This window comes from Salvelinus alpinus, chromosome 25 (assembly GCF_045679555.1).
Source record: "Salvelinus alpinus chromosome 25, SLU_Salpinus.1, whole genome shotgun sequence".
NCBI classification, from domain to species: domain Eukaryota; kingdom Metazoa; phylum Chordata; class Actinopteri; order Salmoniformes; family Salmonidae; genus Salvelinus; species Salvelinus alpinus.
In genome coordinates this window covers 43,110,124-43,137,221 of record NC_092110.1, presented here as the reverse complement: position 1 = coordinate 43,137,221, position 27,098 = coordinate 43,110,124, and the positions used below count along the sequence as shown (strand labels likewise).

Genomic DNA, 27,098 nt, shown 5'->3' with positions numbered 1-27,098 from the left:
GGATTTGAGTCACAAATGAGAGAATAGTTAGTATTCTGACAAAGTATGTGGCTAGTAGCTGGTAGCTAGCTACATATCATTATGATATGGCTGAGAAGGACTGACCTTTGTCAAATGCTGGACAGGTTGTTGCACTGTCAGAGATGATCTTGTCTAGAAGCTGGAGGAGGCAGCCTGTGGCTGGAAAGACATACATAGCCCATTCAAAATATAGCTAGGACAATTATTTATATATAAATATAGCTAAGAAAATAGCTAGCTATTTTTTAAATTACACAAACGACCTTCCACAAATGTGATCCAAATGAGCTATTATGACAAACATCCCGTAGCATGCACATTAGAGAGGAATATAAAGGCAACCAATAATTCGTGCTACATATGTTTAGTATTAACTAGCTAGATATTGTGGCTGCCCCATTCATAGGCGCTAACTGCTTTAGCACGTATTGACGGAAGTGTTTTTCTGGCCAGGGGAGTTGTTAACATCCCCGACGCTCATTTCGAACTTTAAAACGCATCGCTCGTGGGAGATGGTTTTGGAAACATAAAATATACGTTCCTTATATCAACGAGAAATTATATACATTACCAATCAAAAGCTTGGACACCTACTCAAAAAAAAATTCTTAATTTTTTACTATTTTCCATGTGTTATTTCATAGTTTTGATGTCTTCACTATTATCTACATTTTTAAAAAGTCTAATAAATCAATTGAATACACACCATCACAATAAATCCGTTATTTATTTTAGGCAGGTCTAAAGAAACGTTATGATATGAAAGAAATGTGTTTCAGAAGAACAGAATGAGTTGGCCTACTGTACATTATCTGGCTATGCACCATGCTGTTGGCTTGTTCATTTAGCAGACAATAACATATACATACGGAGCTGTGAGGGGAACGGCACCTCCGTACCTTCAGGCTCTGATCAGGCCCTACACCCAAACAAGGGCACTGCGTTCATCCACCTCTGGCCTGCTCGCCTCCCTACCTCTGAGGAAGTACAGTTCCCGCTCAGCCCAGTCAAAACTGTTCGCTGCTCTGGCACCCCAATGGTGGAACAAACTCCCTCACGACGCCAGGTCAGCGGAGTCAATCACCACCTTCCGGAGACACCTGAAACCCCACCTCTTTAAGGAATACCTAGGATAGGATAAAGTAATCCTTCTAACCCCCCCTCCCCCCCCCTTAAAAAAGTTAGATGCACTATTGTAAAGTGGTTGTTCCACTGGATATCATAAGGTGAATGCACCAATTTGTAAGTCGCTCTGGATAAGAGCGTCTGCTAAATGACTTAAATGTAAATGTAAGAAGAAGAATTAACTGAATATGATATTTCTCCCATTCAGGAGCGAGTGGGCATATGAAGCAGGTCTTATACATTAAGATTTAGAGTTATTTGGCAACTTTAGCTGTGAATGATACAAACCTTAACATGTTTAAGACATTCTAATGCAGGAACCAGTGGGGTGATCGAGAGGCAGGTACAGGTGCTTAATGATGCTGATGATCTGTTAACGTTTCTACCGTTGTGACTAGATGGAGTAGGTTTACAGCTCCATAGTGGCCGCGTCGGGGACAACAGTTGACAACAGTAGCGTTGTCGTTAAGCCTAACCCTTTTCTTAACCTAAACCTCATTCTCCAAGCCACTACGTTAATTCACCTAACCGGTTAAACGAATTATCCTAACCTGCCATGTCAGTTATCCTAACTTGCTTTATAAAACGAACCATCTGCCCTGACATACCATCAGTATTACCACACAGGAATGCGCACACATGCACGAAAACCCCAAATTGAGGGCCGCAATCATATTACTATATCGCAGATGGCTACAAAAGTAAACAAAGGACTGCCCAGCAAAAACTGGTCATCCAACAACCCTTACGTTTTAATACTATTTTAATCATTAAGGTACTCACGGAAACTCTTCAAAGACATCAACATCATCAGTAAATGCTATTGTCTCGGGGCCGCAAAGTCCGTATTTGACACCTTGCGAGCTCTACGAGAACCATTTTTTACCCCTAGCCGTCTGACTGCCCTTTACGGAGATTGCGCAGTTGAACTGTCACAGAAATCCTAAAGCCCCGCCCCTCAATTTTCCTCCCATGAAAAATACTGTAATTATGTTTTTTATTTTATTAAAACGCCTGAAACTAGATCGCCAACATACTGGTGTTGACGAGAGAGAAAAAACTGTAGGGCTTTTCTTTTGCACTGTTCAACCAATCCAATGGAGTAGATAATATGGAGTGTCTCCTTGATAACACAGAGTTTCTAAAGCCAGAGGTGCAACATCGCGGTACTTCCGGGAACGTTTGCGAAACAGACCAGACCGGGGTTTGAGAGAAGTGAACAATTCTTCCTTCCGACAACTAAATCAGATGTAGGCACAACCTACATCTGAGCCAATGTCTTACGTAGTTGAACGTGTTATTACTCCAACCTTGTGAAAATTAAAATAAAATAAAAACGGACACGTTTTCATTTTAGTCAACAAAAAAACCCTACTTTATACAGGAGTGCCTTTTGAGTTGACGTCATGCACATGCGCAGTTCGGCGATATATAGGACCGTTAGACCCAATGACGTGTTTCTACTCATGAGCTTTTTTCTTTTGCTAGCCAACGTCGCCATGTGTGATCGGATAAGCAGCTTCAGCCTGTCTTCATACCAAAGATGCGTATCCAACTAACCTAAGAGCCTGTCCACTTCCAAATAGGAACAAATGTCATAGTGGGGCAGAACAATGTATTATTTATTTTATTTATCTTGCTCTTTTGCACCCCAGTATCTCTACTTGCACATTCATCTTCTGCACATCCTACCATTGCAGTGTTTAATTGCTAAATTGTAATTATTTCGCCACTCTGGCCTATTTATTGCCTTACCTCTCTTATCCTACCTCATTTGCACACACTGTATATAGACTTTTTCTACTGTATTATTGACTATATTGTAATGAAACAGCAGGGACCCAGGGTCGTTACAATATGTTTGTTTATTCCATGTATAACTCTGTTGTTGTATGTGTCGAACTGCTTTGCTTTATCTTGGCCAGGTCGCAGTTGTAAATGAGAACGTGTTCTCAAATGGCCTACCTGGTTAAATAAAGGTGAAGATAAAAAATTGGCGCATTCGACGCACTTATTTGCATATTTCCGTTAGGAAACGCCTACTACGTGAAGTGCGCCTGTGACGTAACTACATTTGCCTTTGGACTTCTAAACTACGCCATTTAAAAAAAAATAACTTTGGCAACGGGTCAAGTCTCTAGACAGATCAATCTGGCTCCATCTTCTCCCACTGCTGCTCACTGTGCTTCCTATCACCACCATATTTGATAGTGAGTGGAAACGCCAACCAGATGCTACATGACATCCAGTGAAAGGCTCATTTGAGGCTTTTATTTTATTTAAACCTTTATTTAAAACTAGGCAAGTCAGTTAAGAACATATTCTTATTTACTATGACGGCCTACCTCCAGTCCAAACCCGGACGACGCTGGGCTAATTGCGCGCCGCGCTATGGGACTCCCAATCACGTCCGGTTGTGATACAGCCTGGAATCGAACCAGGGTGTCTGTAGTGACGCCTCAAGCACTGAGACCGCTGCGCCACTCAGGAGTCCATTGCTAAGCTTCGTACAAGGATAAAATATGATATTAGGCCATCCAAATGAAACAAACATAACATTTCATTTTGAGCAAGCACTTATGTTTTATTTCAATCAAATCAATAAACCATTTTTTTTATTTTATAAGTTTGTCCTAACATTTCACAAGATAAAATATATATAATATAGTACATTTGACTTTGATGATCACATTTTGATTAATAAAACTAACCGATGAAAAATAAAATATCTACTTCCAGCATCAAGGAGCAGCTGGTGAACCTATAAAAGTGTTATCATTTAAAAAGACAGACCCACAAACACATAGCTTAATGTTCTGTAAATATATTAACATTTTACTGGTTCAAATACATAAGCATACAACAGAAAACAAATTCTAAATGTCCCCCCCCCCACCAGAAGTACCTGTAACTAAACCAATGATCATCAAAACAGTGAAAACACATTGTACAGTGTGTGTTTATGAATACAAGGCTACAATACATCTAGGTTGATTCACAATGAGTCTTTTAATCTTCTATTGATCATGGACAGACCGCTGTGTGTGTGTGTGTACGTAAATAGACTGGTTCTGAGCCTCTGCACCATACAGTCACGAGACCAGAGAGGGTCACAAGGCTTTGTCTGATGCAGTCAAAAATGAAGGCTGTTCCAAATAGCATCCTATTCCCAGGATTAGAGGGATATGAGACCCATAGGGCTCTGGTCTAAAGTAGTAGTGCACTATATAGGGAATAGGGCTCTGGTCTATAGTAGTGCACTGTATAGGGAATAGGGTGCCATAGGGCTCTGGTCTATAGTAGTGCACTATATAGGGAATAGTTCGTACGGTCAAATGGTTCCCATTTGACCCGTATGATATTGACAGATGGGAGACAAAAACATGATGAACCGGAGAAAAAAAGACAAAAAAATTATGTCCATGTATATTAATAGTGAGAGACGCCAAGCTCCAATTGCCAGAGACGGAGGCAGCTCAGGGGACTGTTCCAAATGGCACCCTATTCCCTACATAGTACACTCCTGTCAACCAGAGCCCTATTCCCTACATAGTGCACTCCTGTCGACCAGAGCCCTATTCCCTACATAGTGCACTCCTGTCGACCAGAGCCCTATTCCCTACATAGTGCACTCCTGTCGACCAGAGCCCTATTCCCTACATAGTGCACTCCTGTCGACCAGAGCCCTATTCCCTACATAGTGCACTCCTGTCAACCAGAGCCCTATTCCCTACATAGTGCACCCCTGTCAACCAGAGCCCTATTCCCTACATAGTGCACTCCTGTCGACCAGAGCCCTATTCCCTACATAGTGCACTCCTGTCGACCAGAGCCCTATTCCCTACATAGTGCACTCCTGTCAACCAGAGCCCTATTCCCTACATAGTGCACCCCTGTCAACCAGAGCCCTATTCCCTGCATAGTGCACTACTTTAGACCAGAGCCCTATTCCCTACATAGTGCACTCCTGTCGACCAGAGCCCTATTCCCTACATAGTGCACTCCTGTCGACCAGAGCCCTATTCCCTACATAGTGCACTCCTGTCAACCAGAGCCCTATTCCCTACATAGTGCACCCCTGTCAACCAGAGCCCTATTCCCTACATAGTGCACTCCTGTCGACCAGAGCCCTATTCCCTACATAGTGCACTCCTGTCGACCAGAGCCCTATTCCCTACATAGTGCACTCCTGTCGACCAGAGCCCTATTCCCTACATAGTGCACTCCTGTCGACCAGAGCCCTATTCCCTACATAGTGCACTCCTGTCGACCAGAGCCCTATTCCCTACATAGTGCACTCCTGTCAACCAGAGCCCTATTCCCTACATAGTGCACCCCTGTCGACCAGAGCCCTATTCCCTACATAGTGCACTCCTGTCAACCAGAGCCCTATTCCCTACATAGTGCACCCCTGTCAACCAGAGCCCTATTCCCTACATAGTGCACCCCTGTCAACCAGAGCCCTATTCCCTACATAGTGCACCCCTGTCAACCAGAGCCCTATTCCCTACATAGTGCACCCCTGTCAACCAGAGCCCTATTCCCTACATAGTGCACTTCTGTCAACCAGAGCCCTATTCCCTACATAGTGCACCCCTGTCAACCAGAGCCCTATTCCCTACATAGTGCACTTCTGTCAACCAGACCCCTATTCCCTACATAGTGCACCCCTGTCAACCAGAGCCCTATTCCCTACATAGTGCACCCCTGTCAACCAGAGCCCTATTCCCTACATAGTGCACCCCTGTCAACCAGAGCCCTATTCCCTACATAGTGCACTTCTGTCAACCAGACCCCTAGGGGATTCCTATGGCCCCCAGTCAAAATGAATTCTCCATATAAGGAAAAAGTGCCATTCAGGAAGCAAACCTTGTTCTAGAAAAACAAGTCGTAGCTCAGTGAAGAGGAAGGGACATCGATTCTCGTTAGCGTTAACAACGCCATGCCATGTTACTGGAGTGAAAATGTCATATATCTGCATATTCATACTGACAAAGAAAACAGCAACATGTCTCCTCATCATGGAATTGATAAGTTCGCTTAAATAAAAAATAAATTAAAAAAAAGAGGCTAAATTTGTCCTGTTCTGCCCTGGCTAACAACACATCACCCATAACAAAGACATACCATTACATGGAACGACATCTAACAAAACAGGTTTAGGGTCAAAGGTTGAACAGGAGGTCTAGCGCAGAGCCTTGGTGATAAACACAGGTCTATTTCAACGTCGATTGGTCTAAATCATAAAGGGTCCATCTCTGAGAGAAGCCGTAGTAGCGACAATGTAAAAATAACCCAAGGCACGCAAGTATTCCCTTTAGTTTACAGAGCGGTGCAAGGCAAAAACAGACAAGAGACTAAATAATACAAAAACTATAACCTTATCTAACAAATCCTTGGTCAGAGAAAGAGCATAGTACTGTATGGTGGAGGAAGGGTCAGAGAGAGAGAGCGGGAGAGGGGGTCAGAGAGAGAGAGATGGGTCAGAGAGAGGGAGTCAGAGAGATGGGGTCAGAGAGAGGGAGAGGGGGTCAGGGAGAGGGGGTCAGAGAGAGGTAGTCAGAGAGAGGGAGAGGGGGTCAGAGAGAGAGGGAGAGGGGGTCAGAGAGAGAGGGAGAGGGGGTCAGAGAGAGGGAGAGGGGGTCAGAGAGAGGGGGTCAGAGAGAGATATAGCATAGTACTGTATGGAGGAGGAGGGGTCAGAGAGAGGGAGGGGTCAGAGAGAGATATAGCATAGTACTGTATGGAGGAGGAGGGGTCAGAGAGAGGGAGTGGTCAGAGAGAGATATAGCATAGTACTGTATGGAGGAGGAGGGGTCAGAGAGAGGGAGTGGTCAGAGAGAGATATAGCATAGTACTGTATGGAGGAGGAGGGGTCAGAGAGAGGGAGTGGTCAGAGAGAGATATAGCATAGTACTGTATGGAGGAGGAGGAGGGGTCAGAGAGAGGGAGTGGTCAGAGAGAGATATAGCATAGTACTGTATGGAGGAGGAGGGGTCAGAGAGAGGGAGGGGTCAGAGAGAGATATAGCATAGTACTGTATGGAGGAGGAGGGGTCAGAGAGAGGGAGTGGTCAGAGAGAGATATAGCATAGTACTGTATGGAGGAGGAGGGGTCAGAGAGAGGGAGGGGTCAGAGAGAGATATAGCATAGTACTGTATGGAGGAGGAGGGGTCAGAGAGAGGGAGGGGTCAGAGAGAGATATAGCATAGTACTGTATGGAGGAGGAGGGGTCAGAGAGAGGGAGTGGTCAGAGAGAGATATAGCATAGTACTGTATGGTGGGAGGGGTCAGAGAGAGGGAGTGGTCAGAGAGAGATATAGCATAGTACTGTATGGAGGAGGAGGGGTCAGAGAGAGGGAGTGGTCAGAGAGAGATATAGCATAGTACTGTATGGTGGGAGGGGTCAGAGAGAGAGGGAGGGGTCAGAGAGAGATATAGCATAGTACTGTATGGTGGGAGGGGTCAGAGGGAGACACAGCTTAGGTCTTGTTCCAGCGTGCATGGTGGTGGTAGTAAAAGGTCCAGCCAATCAGAGAGACAGTCCTGTCAGGAAGTGCAGCCAATCAGTGTCTCAGTGCAGGAAGCGGATGCTCATCTTCTGTTCAACATCTACCTTCTCCAGAACCTGAGGAGGAACAGCTTCAGTCATTATCCTCAACATCTACCTTCTCCAGAACCTGAGGAACATCTTCAGTCATTATCCTCAACATCTACCTTCTACAGAACCTTAGGAGGAACAGCTTCAGTCATTATCCTCAACATCTACCTTCTCCAGAACCTGAGGAGGAACAGCTTCAGTCATTATCCTCAACATCTCAGGATCTGGAGAAGGTAGGAGGCAAGGAACAGCTTCAGTCATTATCCTCAACATCTACCTTCTCCAGAACCTGAGGAGGAACAGCTTCAGTCATTATCCTCAACATCTACCTTCTCCAGAACCTGAGGAGGAACAGCGTCAGTCATTATCCTCAACATCTACCTTCTCCAGAACCTGAGGAGGAACAGCGTCAGTCATTATCCTCAACATCTACCTTCTCCAGAACCTGAGGAGGAACAGCTTCAGTCATTATCCTCAACATCCTGGTATTACTTGTCTCTATATTCCGTCTACTGCTGGCAGCACCGTTTTACCAAGTCAAACTCTGGGTATATGTAAATGTCCTTGGCAAGTAACGGTGATTCTAATTCTGATTTATTACCATCGACATTACATTAGCCGTCAACATTACATTAGCCGCCAACATTACATTACAGTTGACTGTGCATGTCAAAGCAAAAGCCAAGTCATGAGGTTGAAGGAACTGTCCGTTGAGGTCAGAGACAGGAATGTGTCGAGGCACAGATCTGGGGAAGGGGGTACCAAAACATTATTGCAGCATTGAAGGTCCCCAGGAACACAGTGGCCTCCATCATTCTTAAATGGAAGAAGTTTGGAACCACCAAGACTCTTCCTAGAGCTGGCCACCCGGCCAAACTGAGCAATCAGTGGAGGAGGGCCTTGGTCAGGGAAGTGACCAAGAACCCGATGGTCACTCTGACAGAGCTCCAGAGTTCCTCTGTGGAGATGGGAGAACCTTCCAGAAGGACAACCATCTCTGCAGCACTCCACCAATCAGACCTTTAAGGTAGATTGGCCAGACGTGCCTTTTACTGAGAAGTGGCCTCCATGACAGTCTGCTTGGAGTTTGCCAAAAGGCACCAAAAAGACTCTCCGACCATGAGAAACAAGATCCTCTGGTCTGATGAGACCAAGATTGAACTCTTTGGCCTGAATGCCAAGCGTCACGTCTGGAGGAAACCTTGCACCATCCCTACGGTGAAGCATGGTGGTGGCAGCATCATGCTGTGGGGATGTTTTTCAGCTGCAGGGACAGGGAGACTAGTCAGGATCGAGGGAAAGATGAACAGAGCAAAGTACAGAGAGATCCCTGATGAAAACCTGCTCCAGAGCGCTCAGGACCTCAGACTGGGGTGAAGGTTCATCTTTCAACAGGACAACGACCCTAAGCACACAGCCAAAATGCAGTAGTGGCTTCGGGTCAATTCTCTGAATGTCCTTAAATTGCCCAGCCAGAGTCCGGACTTGAACCCGATCAAACATCTCTGGAGAGACCTGAAAATAGCTGTGCAGCGACACTCCCCATCCAACCTGACAGAGCTTGAGAGGATCTGCAGAGAAGAATGGGAGAAACTCCCCAAATACAGGTGTGCCAAGCTTGTAGCGTCATACCCAAGAAGACTCGAGGCTGTAATCACTGCCAAAGCTGCTTCAACAAAGTACTGAGTAAAGGGTCTGAATACTTATGTAATATTTTCATTTTTTATCCCTCCCTCAAAAAACAACTTGTTTTTGCTTTGTAATTATGGGGTATTGTGTGTAGATTGATGAGGGGAAAAAACAATTGAATCAATTTTAGGAATAAGGTTGTAACGTAACAAAATGTGGAAAAAGTCAAGGGGACTGAATGCACTAACTGAACAAATATCAACTGACTTGGCTCACTTCTACAAAGTCAGTACTGTAGAACAACAGAATGTATATTCTAGGTTAGTATTAGGTAATGCCCCCCCGGCCCAAACATAAATATGTTTTAAGTTTCCAACCTTGATGAACTCGTTAAAGGAAATGGAGTTGTCTCCGTTCTGGTCGGCCTCCTGGATGGTCCTATCAGCGATGCTACCCAGCTGCTCGTCAGAGATGTTCACACCAACCATCATCCTAAGAACCTGGAATAAATCACGTTCACATCAACCATCATTCTAAGAACCTGGAATAAATCACGTTCACATCAACCATCATTCTAAGAACCTGGAATAAAATCAAGTTCACACCAACCATCATCCTAAGAACCTGGAATAAACATGTTCACATCAACCATCATCCTAAGAACCTGGAATAAATCACGTTCACATCAACCATCATTCTAAGAACCTGGAATAAAATCACGTTCACACCAACCATCATCCTAAGAACCTGGAATAAATCACGTTCACACCAACCATCATCCTAAGAACCTGGAATAAATCACGTTCACATCAACCATCATTCTAAGAACCTGGAATAAAATCAAGTTCACACCAACCATCATCCTAAGAACCTGGAATAAACATGTTCACACCAACCATCATCCTAAAAACCTGTAATAAACATGTTCACACCAACCATCATTCTAAGAACCTGGAATAAATCACGTTCACATCAACCATCATTCTAAGAACCTGGAATAAAATCACGTTCACACCAACCATCATCCTAAGAACCTGGAATAAATCACGTTCACACCAACCATCATCCTAAGAACCTGGAATAAACATGTTCACACCAACCATCATCCTAAAAACCTGGAATAAACATGTTCACACCAACCATCATTCTAAGAACCTGGAATAAATCACGTTCACACCAACCATCATTCTAAGAACCTGGAATAAAATCACGTTCACACCAACCATCATCCTAAGAACCTGGAATAAATCACGTTCACACCAACCATCATCCTAAAAACCTGGAATAAACATGTTCACACCAACCATCATCCAGAGAACCTGGAATAATCACGTTCACACCAACCATCATTCTAAGAACCTGGAATAAAATCACGTTCACACCAACCATCATCCTAAGAACCTGGAATAAATCACGTTCACACCAACCATCATTCTAAGAACCTGGAATAAAATCACGTTCACACCAACCATCATCCTAAGAACCTGGAATAAATCACGTTCACACCAACCATCATCCTAAAAACCTGGAATAAACATGTTCACACCAACCATCATCCTAAGAACCTGGAATAAATCACGTTCACACCAACCATCATCCTAAAAACCTGGAATAAACATGTTCACACCAACCATCATCCTAAGAACCTGGAATAAACATGTTCACACCAACCATCATTCTAAGAACCTGGAATAAATCACGTTCACACCAACCATCATCCTAAGAACCTGGAATAAATCACGTTCACACCAACCATCATCCTAAGAACCTGGAATAAACATGTTCACACCAACCATCATTCTAAGAACCTGGAATAAATCACGTTCACACCAACCATCATCCTAAGAACCTGGAATAAACATGTTCACACCAACCATCATCCAGAGAACCTGGAATAATCACGTTCACATCAACGTTCCCTAGGGTCTAAAGTTGACAGTTTTCTCCAAGTCTTAACAGCAGAGTTGTAAAGTACAAGAGGACATCCTAAATGTACTATACATAAAATGACAAATAATGGGTATAAGTGAGAGAAAAAATATATATTTCAATGTGCTGGTAACATGAAGGGTACAAAAAATGATTCAGGCTTGAAGTTCCTGTGTTAATAAGCTCTAAAAAGGCACATTCATGGTGTCACGAACAACGTTAGGCAGCAATGTTGTTCGCAAAACAAGAGATCAGTTTTCACTGAGTCATTGAACCCTGAGATTACAGTGATTGTAGGTCACATCCCAGACCAGTCACACAGAGAAGAGCAGGGGGTGTATTTATTTATTTCAAAAGTTTATTGGACAAATTCAGGTGTTTCCTTCTGTTTGGTTCCTGGTAAAAACACCCCAGGTGTCATAGGGCACTGCACAGCCAATGACATGGAATACACAGGAACTAGGATGGGGACAATGTAGTATGACAAAAACATTTAGTTGGGGTTGGAAATTTACACAATTGTCTACTGTCAAAGGGCCAATTTCCCTCTCCTTCTCAATGCCAAATAAACTTTGAAATTCACATAATAAAGTATATCCTGAGCAGCAGAGCTCCTGATAAATAAATACTTTCCTCCTTGTCTGTCTGTGTATTAACTTTAATAGGCTCAAATTACACCATGACATAAGGAACAAACCTAAGGACAAATTCTCTCTCTGCCTAAGGTCTTGATATTCAGCTCTAGGGTCATTTCCTTCACCAGGGGGACAGATACGTCATCCATGTGTCCCCTTGATGCAAACTCTTAACATCAAATTACTCCACAACATTCAAGCCCTGATTGTTGAATGAGAAAATGGTGTTGAGGTCTGATATCAAGAGATTAAAGGTCCCCCACACCCCCCAAAAAAAACAAAGATTTCTAGTGGGGGAACCACAAGAGTGTGTAATTTTAACCCTGACTCTATTCTCACCTGTAGCAGTTCGTCACGGGAGATCTTATCATCTCTGTCCAGGTCATACAGCTGGAAAGCAACTGGAAGAGGGGGGACAAGAGACAGGAGGAGGGGGGGGGGACGAGAGACAGGAGGAAGGGGTGGGAGGAGGGGGTGAACAAGAGACAGGAGGAAAGGGGGGGGGGAACGAGAGACAGGAGGGGGGGGGGGGTGGGAGGAGGGGGGGGGGGACGAGAGACAGGAGGAGGGGGGGGGGGGGGTGGAGGGGACACGAGACAGGAGGAAGGGGTGGGAGGAGGGGGGGTAACAAGAGACAGGAGGAAGGGGGGGGTGGGAGGAGGGGGGAGAACGAGAGACAGGAGGAAGGGGGGGGGGGGACGAGAGACAGGAGGAGGGGGGGGGGGACGAGAGACAGGAGGAAGGGGTGGGAGGAGGGGGGGGGAACAAGAGACAGGAGGAAGGGGGGGGGTGGGAGGAGGGGGGGAACAAGAGACAGGAGGAAGGGGGGGGGGGTGGGAGGAGGGGGGAGGGGGGAGAACGAGAGACAGGAGAAAGGGGTTTGAGGTCAAATAATCGTTTTCAAAATACATTTATATCCATAAGATTGGGAAAGAAGAGTCAGTTGGTATATAGTATTCTATAGTACAGTTAACCAATATATAGTTATAGTCCCTTTTCAGGACCCTGTCTCTCAAAGATAATTCGTAAAAATCCAAATAACTTCACAGATCTTCATTGTAAAGGATTTAAACACTGTTTCCCATGCTTGTTCAATGAACCATAAACAATTAATGAACATGCACCTGTGGAACGGTCGTTAAGACACTAACAGCTTACAGACGGTAGGCAATTAAGGTCACAGTTATGAAAACTTAGGACACTAAAGAGGCCTTTCTACTGACTCTGGAAAAACACCAAAAGAAAGATGCCCAGGGTCCCTGCTCATCTGCGTGAACGTGCCTTAGGCATTCTGCAAGGAGGCATGAGGACTGCAGATGTGGCCAGGGCAATAAATTGCAATATCCTGTGAGATGCCTTGGACAGCTGATCGTCCTCGCAGTGGCAGACCACGTGTAACAACACGTGCACAGGATCGGTATATCCGAACATCACACCTGCGGGACAGGTACAGGATGGCAACAACAACTGCCCAAGTTACACCAGGAACGCACAATCCCTCCATCGGTGCTCAGACTGTCCACAATAGGCTGAGAGAGGCTGGACTGGGGGCTTGTAGGCCTGTTGAAAGGCAGGTCCTCACCAGACATCACCGGCAACAACGTCGCCTGTGGGCACAAATCCACAGTCGCTGGACCAGACAGGACTGGCAAAAAGTGCTCTTCACTGACGAGTCGCGTTTTTGTCTCACCAGGGGTGATGGTCGGATTCGCGTTTATCGTCAAAGGAATGAGTGTTACACCGAGGCCTGTACTCTGGAGCGGGATCGATTTGGAGGTGGAAGGTCCGTCATGGTCTGGGGCGGTGTGTCACAGCATCATCGGGCTGAGCTTGTTGTCATTGCAGGCAATCTCAACGCTGTGCGTTACAGGGAAGACATCCTCCTCCCTCATGTGGTACCCTTCCTGCAGGCTCATCCTGACATGACCCTCCAGCATGACAATGCCACCAGCCATACTACTTGTTCTGTGCGTGATTTCCTGCAAGACAGGAATGTCAGTGATCTCAATCCCATTGACCACGTCTGGGACCTGTTGGATCGGAGGGTGAGGGCTAGGGCCATTCCCCCCAGAAATGTCCGAGAACTTGCAGATGCCTTGGTGGAAGAGTGGGGTAAGATCTCAAAGCAAGAACTGGCAAATCTGGTGCAGTCCATGAGGAGGAGATGCACTGCAGCACTTAATGCAGCTGGTGGCCACACCAGATACTGACTGTTACTTTTGATTTTGAACCACCCTTTGTTCAGGGACACGTTATTCCATTCCTGTTAGTCACATGTCTGTGGAACTTGTTCAGTTTATGTCTCAGTTGTTGAATCGTGTTTTAGTTTTTTTTACCCCCTTTTTCTCCCTAATTTCATGGTATCCAATTGGTAGTTACAGTCTTGTCTCATCACTGCAACTCCCGTACGGACTCGGGAGAGGCGAAGGCCGAGAGCCATGCGTCCTCCGAAACTAAACCCAACCAAGCTGCACTGCTTCTTGACACAATGCACATCCAAACCGGAAGCCAGCCGCACCAATGTGTCGGAGGAAACACCGTACACCTGTCGACCTGGTCAGCGTGCACTGCGCCCGGCCCGCCACAGGAGTCGCTAGTGCACGATGAGACAAGGATATCCCTGCCGGCCAAACCCTCCCCTAACCCGGACGACGCTGGGCCAATTGTGCGCCGCCCCATGTGCCTCCCGGTCGCGGCCGGCTGCGACAGAGCCTGGACTCAAACCCAGAAACTCTGGTGGCACAGCTAACACTGCGACGCAGTACCTTAGACCACTGCGCCACCCAGGAGGCCTGAATCGTGTTATGTTCATACAAATATTTACACTTTAAGTTTGCTGAAAATAAACGCAGTTGACAGTGAGGACATTTCTTTTTTTTGCTGAGTTTAGTACTCTATAGGAAATTGTCAACTGATCTGGCCTGGGTCGCAGATCAGTTTGTGCTGTCTTTCCTTGTCACTCATCATTTATTGTCAAGACAGCACAAACAGATCTGGGACTCAGGCTAGGACCCCCACCCTCTGATTAGACTTACAGAGCAGCTTATTGATCCTGCTGTTGAGGGGTTCAGAGGCAGTGGGATCCTTGTTCTTCTCGTTGTCTTCTATAGGACGGAAGTGAGCCAGGGTCCTCATGAAGCCCCTGAAGTTCACCTGGTCCTCCCTGAGAAGAAAGACACGGCCGGGACAACAACAATTACATCAACCAACCAGAGGGAACTTCATAGAGACCTAGGATATATCTCTATTTTTAAGCTGTATAATTTTGCTGAATAGACACACAGCAAAAACAGGTCATTCACATGATTGGTCATGACTTGAGGTCAGAACACAGACCAATGCTACCTTCTAATATCAGGCCGTTCATTGTGGCCCACATGACTAGAGCTGTGGTGGTCATGATTCCCCCCCCCCTTTACCTCAGCCGGTAACTGCCGGTCTTAACTAACAAACATGTAGCATCTCCTTCCACACACAGCCTACAAGCCACTGATGCAGACCTCTGGAACATCTTACAGTTTTTTTTAAAGTATAATAAATCTATTTAATATAGCCTCCACCATCCCCAATAACTCAATGATTTATTTTAGACAGGTCTAAAGAAACATTATGACGTGAAAAAAATGTAGTCTATTTCAGAAGAACAGAATAGCATACTCTGAGTTGTCCTTATGTTAGGGTCCTGATCTGGCTATGCCATACGGCTGTGGGCTACACTAGTTCATTTAGCAGCTTGGAATTACCGTGGTATTATTTTCTAGTAAGAACAATACAATTGAACATGGCTGAATAAAATAGTTTTCCGAGAGAGTGCGCAAGCGCGTCTATTCCGTGTTGAGCAATTAACAAAGTCAGGTTTTGAAACTGGTCCTTCTATAGGCTTAAATTACAGTTTATTATGCAACACTAGTTGTGATAGAGACCTTAGGACATTAGACTGACCAGGTAACGCCAGGTGAACGCTATGATCCCTTATTGATGTCACTTGTTAAATCCACTTCAATTCAGTGTAGGTGAAGGGGAGGAGACGGGTTAAATATTATTATTATTTTTTTTTTTTTAACTTGAGAAAATTGAGATATGGATTGTGTATGTGTGCCATTCAGAGTGTGAATGGGCAAGACAACATATTTAAGTGCCTTTGAACAGGGAATAGAGCCATTAGGACCTGATGGAGGGACAATAGAGCCCTGAATACCAGGTCATTAGGACCTGATGGAGGGACAATAGAGCCCTGAGTACCAGACCATTAGGACCTGATGGAGAGACAATAGAGCCCTGAGTACCAGGCCATTAGGACCTGATGGAGGGACAATAGAGCCCTGAGTACCAGACCATTAGGACCTGATGGAGGGACAATAGAGCCCTGAGTACCAGGCCATTAGGACCTGATGGAGGGACAATAGAGCCCTGAGTACCAGGTCATTAGGACCTGATGGAGGGACAATAGAGCCCTGAGTACCAGGCCATTAGAACCTGATGGAGGGACAATAGAGCCCTGAGTACCAGGCCATTAGAACCTGATGGAGGGACAATAGAGCCCTGAGTACCAGGCCATTAGGACCTGATGGAGGGACAATAGAGCCCTGAGTACCAGGCCATTAGAACCTGATGAAGGGACAACAGAGCCCTGAGTACCAGGCCAATAGGACCTGATGGAGGGACAGTAGAGCCCTGAGTACCAGACCATTAGGACCTGATGGAGGGACAATAAAGCATTGAGTACAAGGCCAATAGCGACTGGCCGTTAGCAAGCTTGGTAGGCTAATAATGACCATCAGAGCACCGTTTTGGAGAAGCCTAGTTACTGTCACTCAATGGTCACATGGAATTTGACTGTGGTCATGACTGTTATAAGCCACAGCTAAAATTAAGTCGTCTACACACTGTTAGTTTTGGGATTGTAATGACATAGGTCTATCCAAGGCATGTTGTCGAAAAACAACGAAACTTTCATGTGAATTTCAAAGACCAGCACAACCGGTCATACACACTTAAACTTAAGAAAATTCATTACAATATAAATACATTGTTAATGTAGACTCAAACAAAGGAATGGTTCACTGTATGTTTAACGTACATGACTAAATGGTTTGTTCTTGTGGTGAGTGACTTGAGTCAAAGCTATGTGCATCTTTAAAGACATCAGTGAAGGACACAGAGATGACTCACCCCTCAGGAAAGAAGGCATTGATGATTCTGTCTCCCAGAGGATTGATGGCCAACTCTGGGATCCGCTGGAAATCTTCCCGACTTCACAAACAACAGGAGAGGAGAGGAGAGGAGAGGAAAGAAGGGAGGGGAGGAAAGGAGAGGAGGGAGGGGAGGAAAGGAGAGAAGGGAGGGGAGGAGGGAGGGGAGGAGAGGAGAGGAGGGAGGGGAGGAAAGGAGAGAAGGGAGGGGAGGAAAGGTGAAGGGAGGAAAGGAAAGGTGAAGGGAGGAAAGGAAAGGAGTTAGAATTTACTCAATGACAACAAAGGGAACTTTGGACTATTTTCCAAGGCTGCGTTTACACAGGCAGCCCAATTCTGATCTTCCCCCCCCCCAACTAATAGGTATTTTTGACCAATCACATCAGATCTTTTTCAGTGCTGATCAGAATTGGGATGCCTGTTTAAACGCAGCCTATGAGTTTGACCCCACTTCCAACCACACACTATGGATCACAGACCAGCGGACACATATCACTGATATGACACTGGATAATGTCTTGTTGAAATGATATGATGACACTCTGGGTAATGTCTTGTTGAAATGATATGATGACACTCTGGGTAATGTCTTGTTGAAATGATATGATGACACTCTGGGTAATGTCTTGTTGAAATGATATGATGACACTCTGGGTAATGTCTTGTTGAAATGATATGATGACACTCTGGGTAATGTCTTGTTGAAATGATATGATGACACTCTGGGTAATGTCTTGTTGAAATGATATGATGACACTCTGGGTAATGTGTTGTTGAAATGATATAATGACACTCTGGGAAATGTCTTGTTGAAATGATATGATGACACTCTGGGAAATGTCTTGTTGAAATGATATGATGACACTCTGGGTAATGTCTTGTTGAAATGATATGATGACACTCTGGGTAATGTCTTGTTGAAATGATATGATGACACTCTGGGTAATGTCTTGTTGAAATGATATGATGACACTCTGGGTAATGTCTTGTTGAAATGATATGATGACACTCTGGGTAATGTCTTGTTGAAATGATATGATGACACTCTGGGTAATGTGTTGTTGAAATGATATAATGACACTCTGGGAAATGTCTTGTTGAAATGATATGATGACACTCTGGGAAATGTCTTGTTGAAATGATATGATGACACTCTGGGTAATGTCTTGTTGAAATGATATGATGACACTCTGGGTAATGTCATGTTGAAATTATATGATGACACTCTGGGTAATGTCTTTGAAATGGGTAATGTCTTTGTCTTTGAAATGATATCTCACTGCTAGCCCCCCTGTATACCCCAATACAGACTGCATGCTAGCTCCACTGCATACCCCAATACAGACTGGATGCTAGCCCCACTGCATACCCCAATACAGACTGCATGCTAGCTCCACTGCATACCCCAATACAGACTGGATGCTAGCCCCACTGCATACCCCAATACAGACTGGATGCTAGCCCCCCTGTATACCCCAATACAGACTGCATGCTAGCTCCACTGCATACCCCAATACAGACTGCATGCTAGCCCCACTGTATACCCCAATACAGACTGCATGCTAGCTCCACTGCATACCCCAATACAGACTGGATGCTAGCCCCACTGCATACCCCAATACAGACTGCATGCTAGCTCCACTGCATACCCCAATACAGACTGGATGCTAGCCCCACTGCATACCCCAATACAGACTGGATGCTAGCCCCCCTGTATACCCCAATACAGACTGCATGCTAGCTCCACTGCATACCCCAATACAGACTGGATGCTAGCCCCACTGTATACCCCAATACAGACTGCATGCTAGCCCCACTGCATACCCCAATACAGACTGGATGCTAGCCCCACTGCATACCCCAATACCGACTGGATGCTAGCCCCACTGCATACCCCAATACAGACTGGATGCTAGCCCCACTACATACCCCAATACAGACTGCATGCTAGCTCCATTGCATACCCCAATACAGACTGGATGCTAGCCCCACTGCATACCCCAATACAGACTGGATGCTAGCCCCACTGCATACCCCAATACAGACTGGATGCTAGCCCCACTGCATACCCCAATACAGACGGCATGCTAGCTCCACTGCATACCCCAATACAGACTGCATGCTAGCCCCACTGTATACCCCAATACAGACTGCATGCTAGCCCCACTGCATACCCCAATACAGACTGGATGCTAGCTCCACTGCATACCCCAATACAGACGGCATGCTAGCTCCACTGCATATCCCAATACAGACTGGATGCTAGCTCCACTGTATACCCCAATACAGACTGGATGCTAGCCCCACTGTATACCCCAATACAGACTGGAAGCTAGCCCCACTGTATATCCCAATACAGACTGGATGCTAGCCCCACTGTATACCCCAATACAGACTGGATGCTAGCCCCACTGTTTACCCCAATACAGACTGGATGCTAGCCCCACTGTATACCCCAATACAGACTGGATGCTAGCCCCACTGTATACCCCAATACAGACTGGATGCTAGCCCCACTGTATACCCCAATACAGACTGGATGCTAGCTCCACTGTACACCCCAATACAGACTGGATGCTAGACCCACTGTTTACCCCAATACAGACTGTATGCTAGCCCCACTGTATACCCCAATACAGACTGGATGCTAGCCCCACTGTATACCCCAATACAGACTGGATGCTAGCTCCACTGTACACCCCAATACAGACTGGATGCTAGCCCCACTGTTGACCCCAATACAGACTGGATGCTAGCCCCACTGTATACCCCAATACAGACTGCATGCTAGCTCCACTGTATATCCCAATACAGACTGGATGCTAGCCCCACTGTTTACCTCAATACAGACTGGATGCTAGCCCCACTGTATACCCCAATACAGACTGCATGCTAGCCCCACTGCATACCCCAATACAGACTGGATGCTAGCCCCACTGTTTAGCCCAATACAGACTGCATGCTAGCCCCACTGTTTACCCCAATAAAGACTGGAAGCTAGCCCCACTGTTTAGCCCAATACAGACTGGATGCTAGCCCCACTGTTTAGCCCAATACAGACTGGATGCTAGCTCCACTGTACACCCCAATACAGACTGGATGCTAGCCCCACTGTTTACCCCAATACAGACTGGATGCTAGCCCCACTGTTTACCCCAATACAGACTGCATGCTAGCTCCACTGTACACCCCAATAAAGACTGGATGCTAGCCCCACTGTTTACCTCAATACAGACTGGATGCTAGCCCCACTGTTTACACCAATACAGACTGGATCCTAGCTCCACTGCATACCCCAATACCGACTGGATGCTAGCCCCACTGTATACCCCAATACAGACTGCATGCTAGCCCCACTGTATACCCCAATATAGACTGCATGCTAGCTTCACTGCTTACCCCAATACAGACTGGATGCTAGCCCCACTGTATACCCCAATACAGACTGCATTCTAGCTCCACTGCATACCCCAATACAGACTGCATGCTAGCCCCACTGTATACCCCAATACAGACTGGATGCTAGCCCCACTGCATACCCCAATACAGACTGGATGCTAGCCCCACTGTATACCCCAATACAGACTGCATGCTAGCCCCACTGTATACCCCAATATAGACTGCATGCTAGCTCCACTGCATACCCCAATACAGACTGCATGCTAGCCCCACTGTATACCCCAATATAGACTGCATGCTAGCTCCACTGCATACCCCAATACAGACTGCATGCTAGCTCCACTGACGTGTACATGACGTGGCAACAGATGAACGATGAAGACAAGTCACCTTGGATTCACCAGACCAGCTTTAAAAATCAGGCCCAGCCCCACTGTATATCCCAATACAGACTGCATGCTTCATTGAGAGGACACCGAAAACCCACACTTGTTGTGTGTAAACAGACAAAGTGGTGCGGTTACATTTCAGTATTATATCTGGTTAATGACCGCCCACCCAGCTTTATAGTCAGTAGTGACGTCATTTCACAGACAGACTGGATTAAATGGGGTCAATGTATGGCTGTAATCCAGGGGGGTTTCTCTCTGCATAGTGGGTGAAAACTATGGAGCGTAGGCCACTCAGAGAGAGAGAGAGAGAGAGAGAACAGAGCTGTAGTTAAACTGTGATGGGATTAAAAAGTGACTGTTTGTTTTTCCTCTGAAGGGCAGCGAGCAATTGAGAACTCAGAGGTCAATCACACTGTCTTCCATGTCTGCAATGTAGTGTTTATTTGCCCGTGACTCACACATGCACTAGATGTGGAAATAGAGGACTACATAGTGAGGTCTGTGGCAACGCAATAAAGGACTACATAGTGAGGTCTGTGGCAACGCAATAAAGGACTACATAGTGAGGTCTGTGGCAACGCAATAAAGGACTACATAGTGAGGTCTGTGGCAACGCAATAAAGGACTACATAGTGAGGTCTGTGGCAACGCAATAAAGGACTACATAGTGAGGTCTGTGGCAACGCAATAAAGGACTACATAGTGAGGTCTGTGGCAACGCAATAAAGGACTACATAGTGAGGTCTGTGGCAACGCAATAAAGGACTACATAGTGAGGTCTGTGGCAACGCAAATGCTGCTGTTTATATCGGAAACAGTCTTGTCAGTTCTTAGACTCAGGTCAAAACAATCTGGTTCTTCTAGACACAGCTTACCCAGTGACACACACACACACACACACACACACACACACACACACACACACACACACACACACACACACACACACACACACACACACACACACACACCACTAGTATGGGTAGTAGGGTACCGTAGGTAACGCCCGAGCCAAGAGTGATGCATCTTGGGAAGCCTCTTGAACCAAAGGAGTAGTGTGTTCGCAGACCAGAGGTCGAGACGACAAACTTCAAAATCACATCGGCTCAGAACAGTCTGTACTTACACGGCCACTTTGAAGTGAGGGAAATGGTCACGTGCCTCTAAGCGATATTCACTGGCATGGAGGCCTACTGTGTTCTTACACAACATTGCCAAGTTGGCTCTGATGGTCACAGAGAAGTCATGTGGGGACGAAGGGCAATCGTGAACACAGTCAAGTAAATGTCTAACAGCTGTCTCACATCCTCGTTACTCTCTTCGTTTGTGGTTGACTACATTCCATAACCAATAGAACAGCAGCTATTGCCATAAATTAACCATTTACCATTGGACAAACACCATTAGCTCTCATTTAAATGAATTGTAAATCATTTACAATACCTCCCAGGGATGGGAATTCCTAGGAACCTCGCCGTAGGATATTATCACCATACTTAGGTGCTGATACGATATGAATTATGATTCTACACGTACAGTGTGACTCTCCACGAATAGTGACTCTCCACAAATAGCGACTCTCCACGAACAGTGATTCTATATGTAGTGCGATTCTATATGAATTGCGATTCGATACTGTGATTTGATGTTCCAAACATATTCCTCACTATATCTGCTGTAGAGAGACGAGAGATCATAAGAAAACGAAAATAAGGTAATAAGTGCTGAAAACATGTCTCACTATTTAAAACGACAGAGAACAAGCTATAGGATTAAAAATAGCTGAGTTTTGACTAACACTACCTACAGTTGCAAAATATATATACATTTTAAAATGATATTTGGAGTCAAATATCATCCCAAAATAATATTGCAACTATGTTTTTTTCCCTCCATCACTAATGCCTCCCCTCCCACAGAGAGTCAGAGGACATCACAAATCCCCCTTTTCCACCTTTCTGTGTCGGCCTATTGTGTCGTGGCTATGACTTGAGTGTTTGGCTGGAAGTCTGAGAGTGTGTTTGTAAATTCAATCTGGAGTGCAAGAGAGCGTTCAGAGTGCACACTGGACGCTCTGGCCGAGGATTAGGGTTGATCCGATCGTTCTGACCTCACAACGGCAGTCAAGCACCCAAGCTAACTAGCTAACGTTGGCTAGCTACTTCCAGACACAAAATGAGAGAACACCTCACTCTGATCATTTTACTCCCCCCAGCAGAGCTGGTTAGGCTGTTTTCATGTTATCCGGAGCGTTGGTGAATGTGCTGCTGACAACAATTTAATTATAATTTTTTTGCCCGACGTTTACTGACACCGGTTCATATTCAACGGGTGTTGAGTGTTAGTAAATTCATCAGTTATTCTGCCCTCTGGCACACTCAGATGAGAGTGCTCTGACATCGGAGTAGCTAACCAGAGCGAATTTACAAGCGCACCCTGAGTGTTTCATCAAGCTTGTTGTGTGTGTGTGTGTGTGTGTGTGTGTGTGTGTGTGTGTGTGTGTGTGTGTGTGTGTGTGTCCCAGTGGCATTGCATGATGGCGCTGCTGTCTGTACCCGAGCGTGCCGTTCTCTCCTTTGTCCAAGCTGGTGAAGCGACTGTAGAGCCGTGTGATCTGGCTGTGGGAAACTGTAAAGAAACACAACGTTAGTGACAGGATGGTCGGGATCACGCTTTTAAAAAAGGCCTCAGGTCTCAATGTACAAACAACATTTCTACACAGGACGACGATAATGTAAAGGAGAAGGAGATTGATAGCTTGTCCATACTTTGTTTCATTGTTGTGATCCACTGGACTAACACACATGTAGTGATTTAGTAGAGCTTTCTCTGGTTACAATAATGACATGGCTCTGCTCAAGTCACAGAACAGGAAAACAGCATAGAAACCCAAAACTCACCGTCACCAGGCATAACATACCACAACACCAATGTACATAACACGACATGACCAAAAGTATGTGGACACCTGCTCATCCAATATCTCATTCCAAAATCATGGGTATTAATATGGAGTTGGTCCCCCCCGTTGCTGCTACAACAACCTCCACTCTTCTGGGAAGGCTTTCCACTAGATGTTGGAACATTGCTGTTATAACAGCCTCCACTCTTCTGGGAAGGCTTTCCACTATATGTTGGAACATTGCTGTGGGAGACTTGCTTCCATTCAGCCACGAGCATTAGTGAGGACGGGCACTGAAACAGGAAAGGGCCTTCCTCAAACTGTTGCCAAAAAGTTGGCTGCGCAGAACTGTCTACAATGTCATTGTATGCTGTAGCGTTAAGATTTCCCTTCACTGGAACTAAGGGGCTTAGCCCGAACCATGAAAAACAGCCCCAGACCATTATTTCTCCTCCACCAAACTTTACAGTTGGCACTATGCATTGGGGGCAGGTGGCGTTCTCCAAACCCAGATTAGTCCGTCGGAGTGGCAGATGGCGAAGTGTGATTCATCACTCCAAAGAACACTTTTCCACTGCTCCTGAGTCCAATGGCGGCAAGCTTTACACCCCTCCAGCTGATGGTTGGCATTGAGCATGGTGATCTTAGTCTCGTGTGTGGCTGCTCGGCCATGGAAACCCATTTCATGAAGCTCCCGACGAACAGTTATTGTGCTGACGTTACTTCCTGAGGCAGTTTGGAACTCGGTAATGAGTGTTGCAACCAAGGACAGACTTTTTTTTTTACGACCTACATGCTTCAGCACTCGGCGGTCCAGTTCTGTGAGATTGTGTTACCTACCACTTAGGTCTTGCTCCTTGACGTTTCCACTTCACAATAACAGCACTTACAGCTGACCGGGGAAGCTCTAGCAGGGAAGAAATTTGACAAACTGACTTGATGGAAATGTGTCATCCTATGACGGGAGCTCTTCAGTAAGGCCATTCTACTGCCAATGTTTACCTATAGAGATTGTATGGCTGTGTGCTCGATTTAATACACCTGTCAGCAACGGGTGTGGCTGAAATAGCCAAATCCACTATTTTTGAAGGAGGTCCACATACTTTTGTATATATAGTTTAGCTAGTTATGTGAAATAACAACGTGCTTTGATTTGACAAGATAGTGAGTTTGTCATTAACGGCTAGTTGCCCCCCCCCACACACACACACGCTTTGGTAAAAGTGGAGAACTCAACTCACAGCCTGTCTCCTTCTTGATTTCTTCAATCTCCTCTTCTCTCAGTAATGTCGATGCTCTGGATCCCATTGTAAAGTCCTTCCTTCACAACAAAAGCTAAAAATGCCTAGCTACGCTAACAAGTTGTTTGACGCGGTTTCGAAGAGATTTGTTAGCTAACGTTAGCTGATTCGTGCTAGCTTGCGGAAAAAGAAAAAAAAACTGGACACACGAAGCAAGCTAGCAATTTCGTAACGTTTCGATAGTCTACGTTGAATCCAACTGTCTACCGTTAATAATTCAGTTGTAAATCGTTATGATTATTCCGAGTTAGCCTGGGAAACAGCTGACCGGAGAGCTGTCAGTTTGCTCTGTCCAACACTATGGAGGGGATAGGGGGGGGTCACGTCTGCTGCCCAAATTCATGACGTCAGTCGTGCAGAGTGAGTCGAATGGAAACGAAATGATTCATTTCCCTACATAATTATAATAAGATTTTTTTTTTTATATAGTGATTACAATTGCACTAGAATTGTTTTTTAAATTATATTTGTTGTTGGTTCCAGTATTTTCTCATTAATACCTGCGGTCTGTTTTGATGTAAGAATGTAAATTGTTGATCTGTATTTTGAATTTAAAAAAATAAAAGGAGACGAAATGATTCGGTTCAGTCGGAGCACTTCAACGCTGCGATTGGGTTGGTCTTCATTTAAGGTTAGACTTATGCATACGTTTAGCAGTGTGGTTAAACTCATGATTTAGGGTTGAAATCTGAATTTAAGAAGATAAATTGTAGGAATAGGCAATAATTATGACTTTGTGGCTGGGGTAACTTGTGAAAACCCGTGATTTTACTACACACTCCAGTACAGTAGGTGGCGGCACCTGTTAGCGGACCGCCATAATATTATAGAAGAAGAGCCTTAAATTGAGGCTGGTAAGCACCTCGACACGACACCGTTGCACTGGTCATTCGCAACGGTTTGCGAATTGGCATGTCACGGTGACATCGAAATGGTGACCAATATTACAAGGTATTTCTCCCTCGCCCATCTAAATAAACATCCCTTTATTTTACACATTTTAACTAGCGCCATGCTGCTATTTTGTATTATTTAACTAAGCAAGTCAGTTTTAAGAAAAAATTCTTGTTTACAATGCCTTGTTCACATTGTTACCTTGGCAACTCGGGGATTCGATCTCACAACCTTTCAGTTACAAGTCCAACGCTCTAACCACTATAAACTACCTGTTGTTGCCAGCATAAACTAGATTGTTGGGAAGGGCTCATCAGGACCACTTCTTCTATGGTATATTGGCGATTATAAACTGGGTGATTCGAGCCTTGAATGCTGATTGGTTGACAGCTGTGGACGACTAAACGCGGAGTTGCCATATACCACACCTCCTCTGGCCTTATTGCTTAATGGCACAATTTAATATACATTCCGCTACCTACTGGGAAGGATCGAAGCAGGATTCCAACAAAATGGAGGCTCCTGAGGGGATGACGGACAGCTCATAATAATGGCTGGACTGGAGTGAATAGAACGCTATCAAACACACCAGGAACACTTCCTGAACACACTGTAGTTATTGTACAGGCTATGCATTGAAAAGGTGTGACTTGGTCCAGCAGCAAATCACCCAGAATCCCACTGCTGGCTTGCTTCTGAAGCTTAACAGGGTTGATCCTGGTCAGTTCCTGGATGGGAGACCAGGTGGTGTTGGAGGGCCAGTAGGAGGCACTGTTTCCTCTGGTCTAAAAAGAATATCCCAGGGCATTGACACTGCCCTGTGTAATGTGCAGTCTTTCGGATGGGATGTTAAACGGGTGTCCTGACTCTGAGGTCATTAAAGATCCCATGGTACTTATTGTAAGAGTAGTGGTGTTAACCCTGGTATCCTGGCTACATTCCCAATCTGTTCCCTAATCATCCCCAGCTTACAATTGGCTCATTACTCTCCCCTGTAACTATTCCCCAGGTCATTTCTGTAAATGAATACATTTACTCCAAAAAAAAACATTAAGAATGTCATGGCAACCATTAAACA

General features: G+C 45.4%; 1 protein-coding gene across 7 annotated transcripts in view; it reads right to left on the bottom strand.

Moving 5' to 3' along the window:
- The window catches only part of LOC139554003 (calcineurin B homologous protein 1-like), a 31,021-nt gene extending 5,564 nt beyond the window's left edge, over nucleotides 1–25,457 (bottom strand). The window contains exons 1-8 of one of the 7 annotated variants that reach the window (XM_071366863.1): nucleotides 25,067–25,453; nucleotides 23,479–23,551; nucleotides 17,113–17,193; nucleotides 14,976–15,103; nucleotides 12,280–12,341; nucleotides 9,754–9,876; nucleotides 3,492–7,774; nucleotides 106–180 (exon numbers count right to left, since the gene is read on the bottom strand). In XM_071366863.1, coding sequence (XP_071222964.1) covers nucleotides 7,721–7,774; nucleotides 9,754–9,876; nucleotides 12,280–12,341; nucleotides 14,976–15,103; nucleotides 17,113–17,193; nucleotides 23,479–23,551; nucleotides 25,067–25,133 — 588 coding nt within the window. In that variant the 5' untranslated portion in view covers nucleotides 25,134–25,453 and the 3' untranslated portion in view covers nucleotides 106–180; nucleotides 3,492–7,720. The other 6 variants (XM_071366864.1, XR_011670784.1, XR_011670785.1 and 3 more) reach the window with 6 other exon arrangements.
- Nucleotides 25,458–27,098: the final 1,641 nt, after the last annotated feature.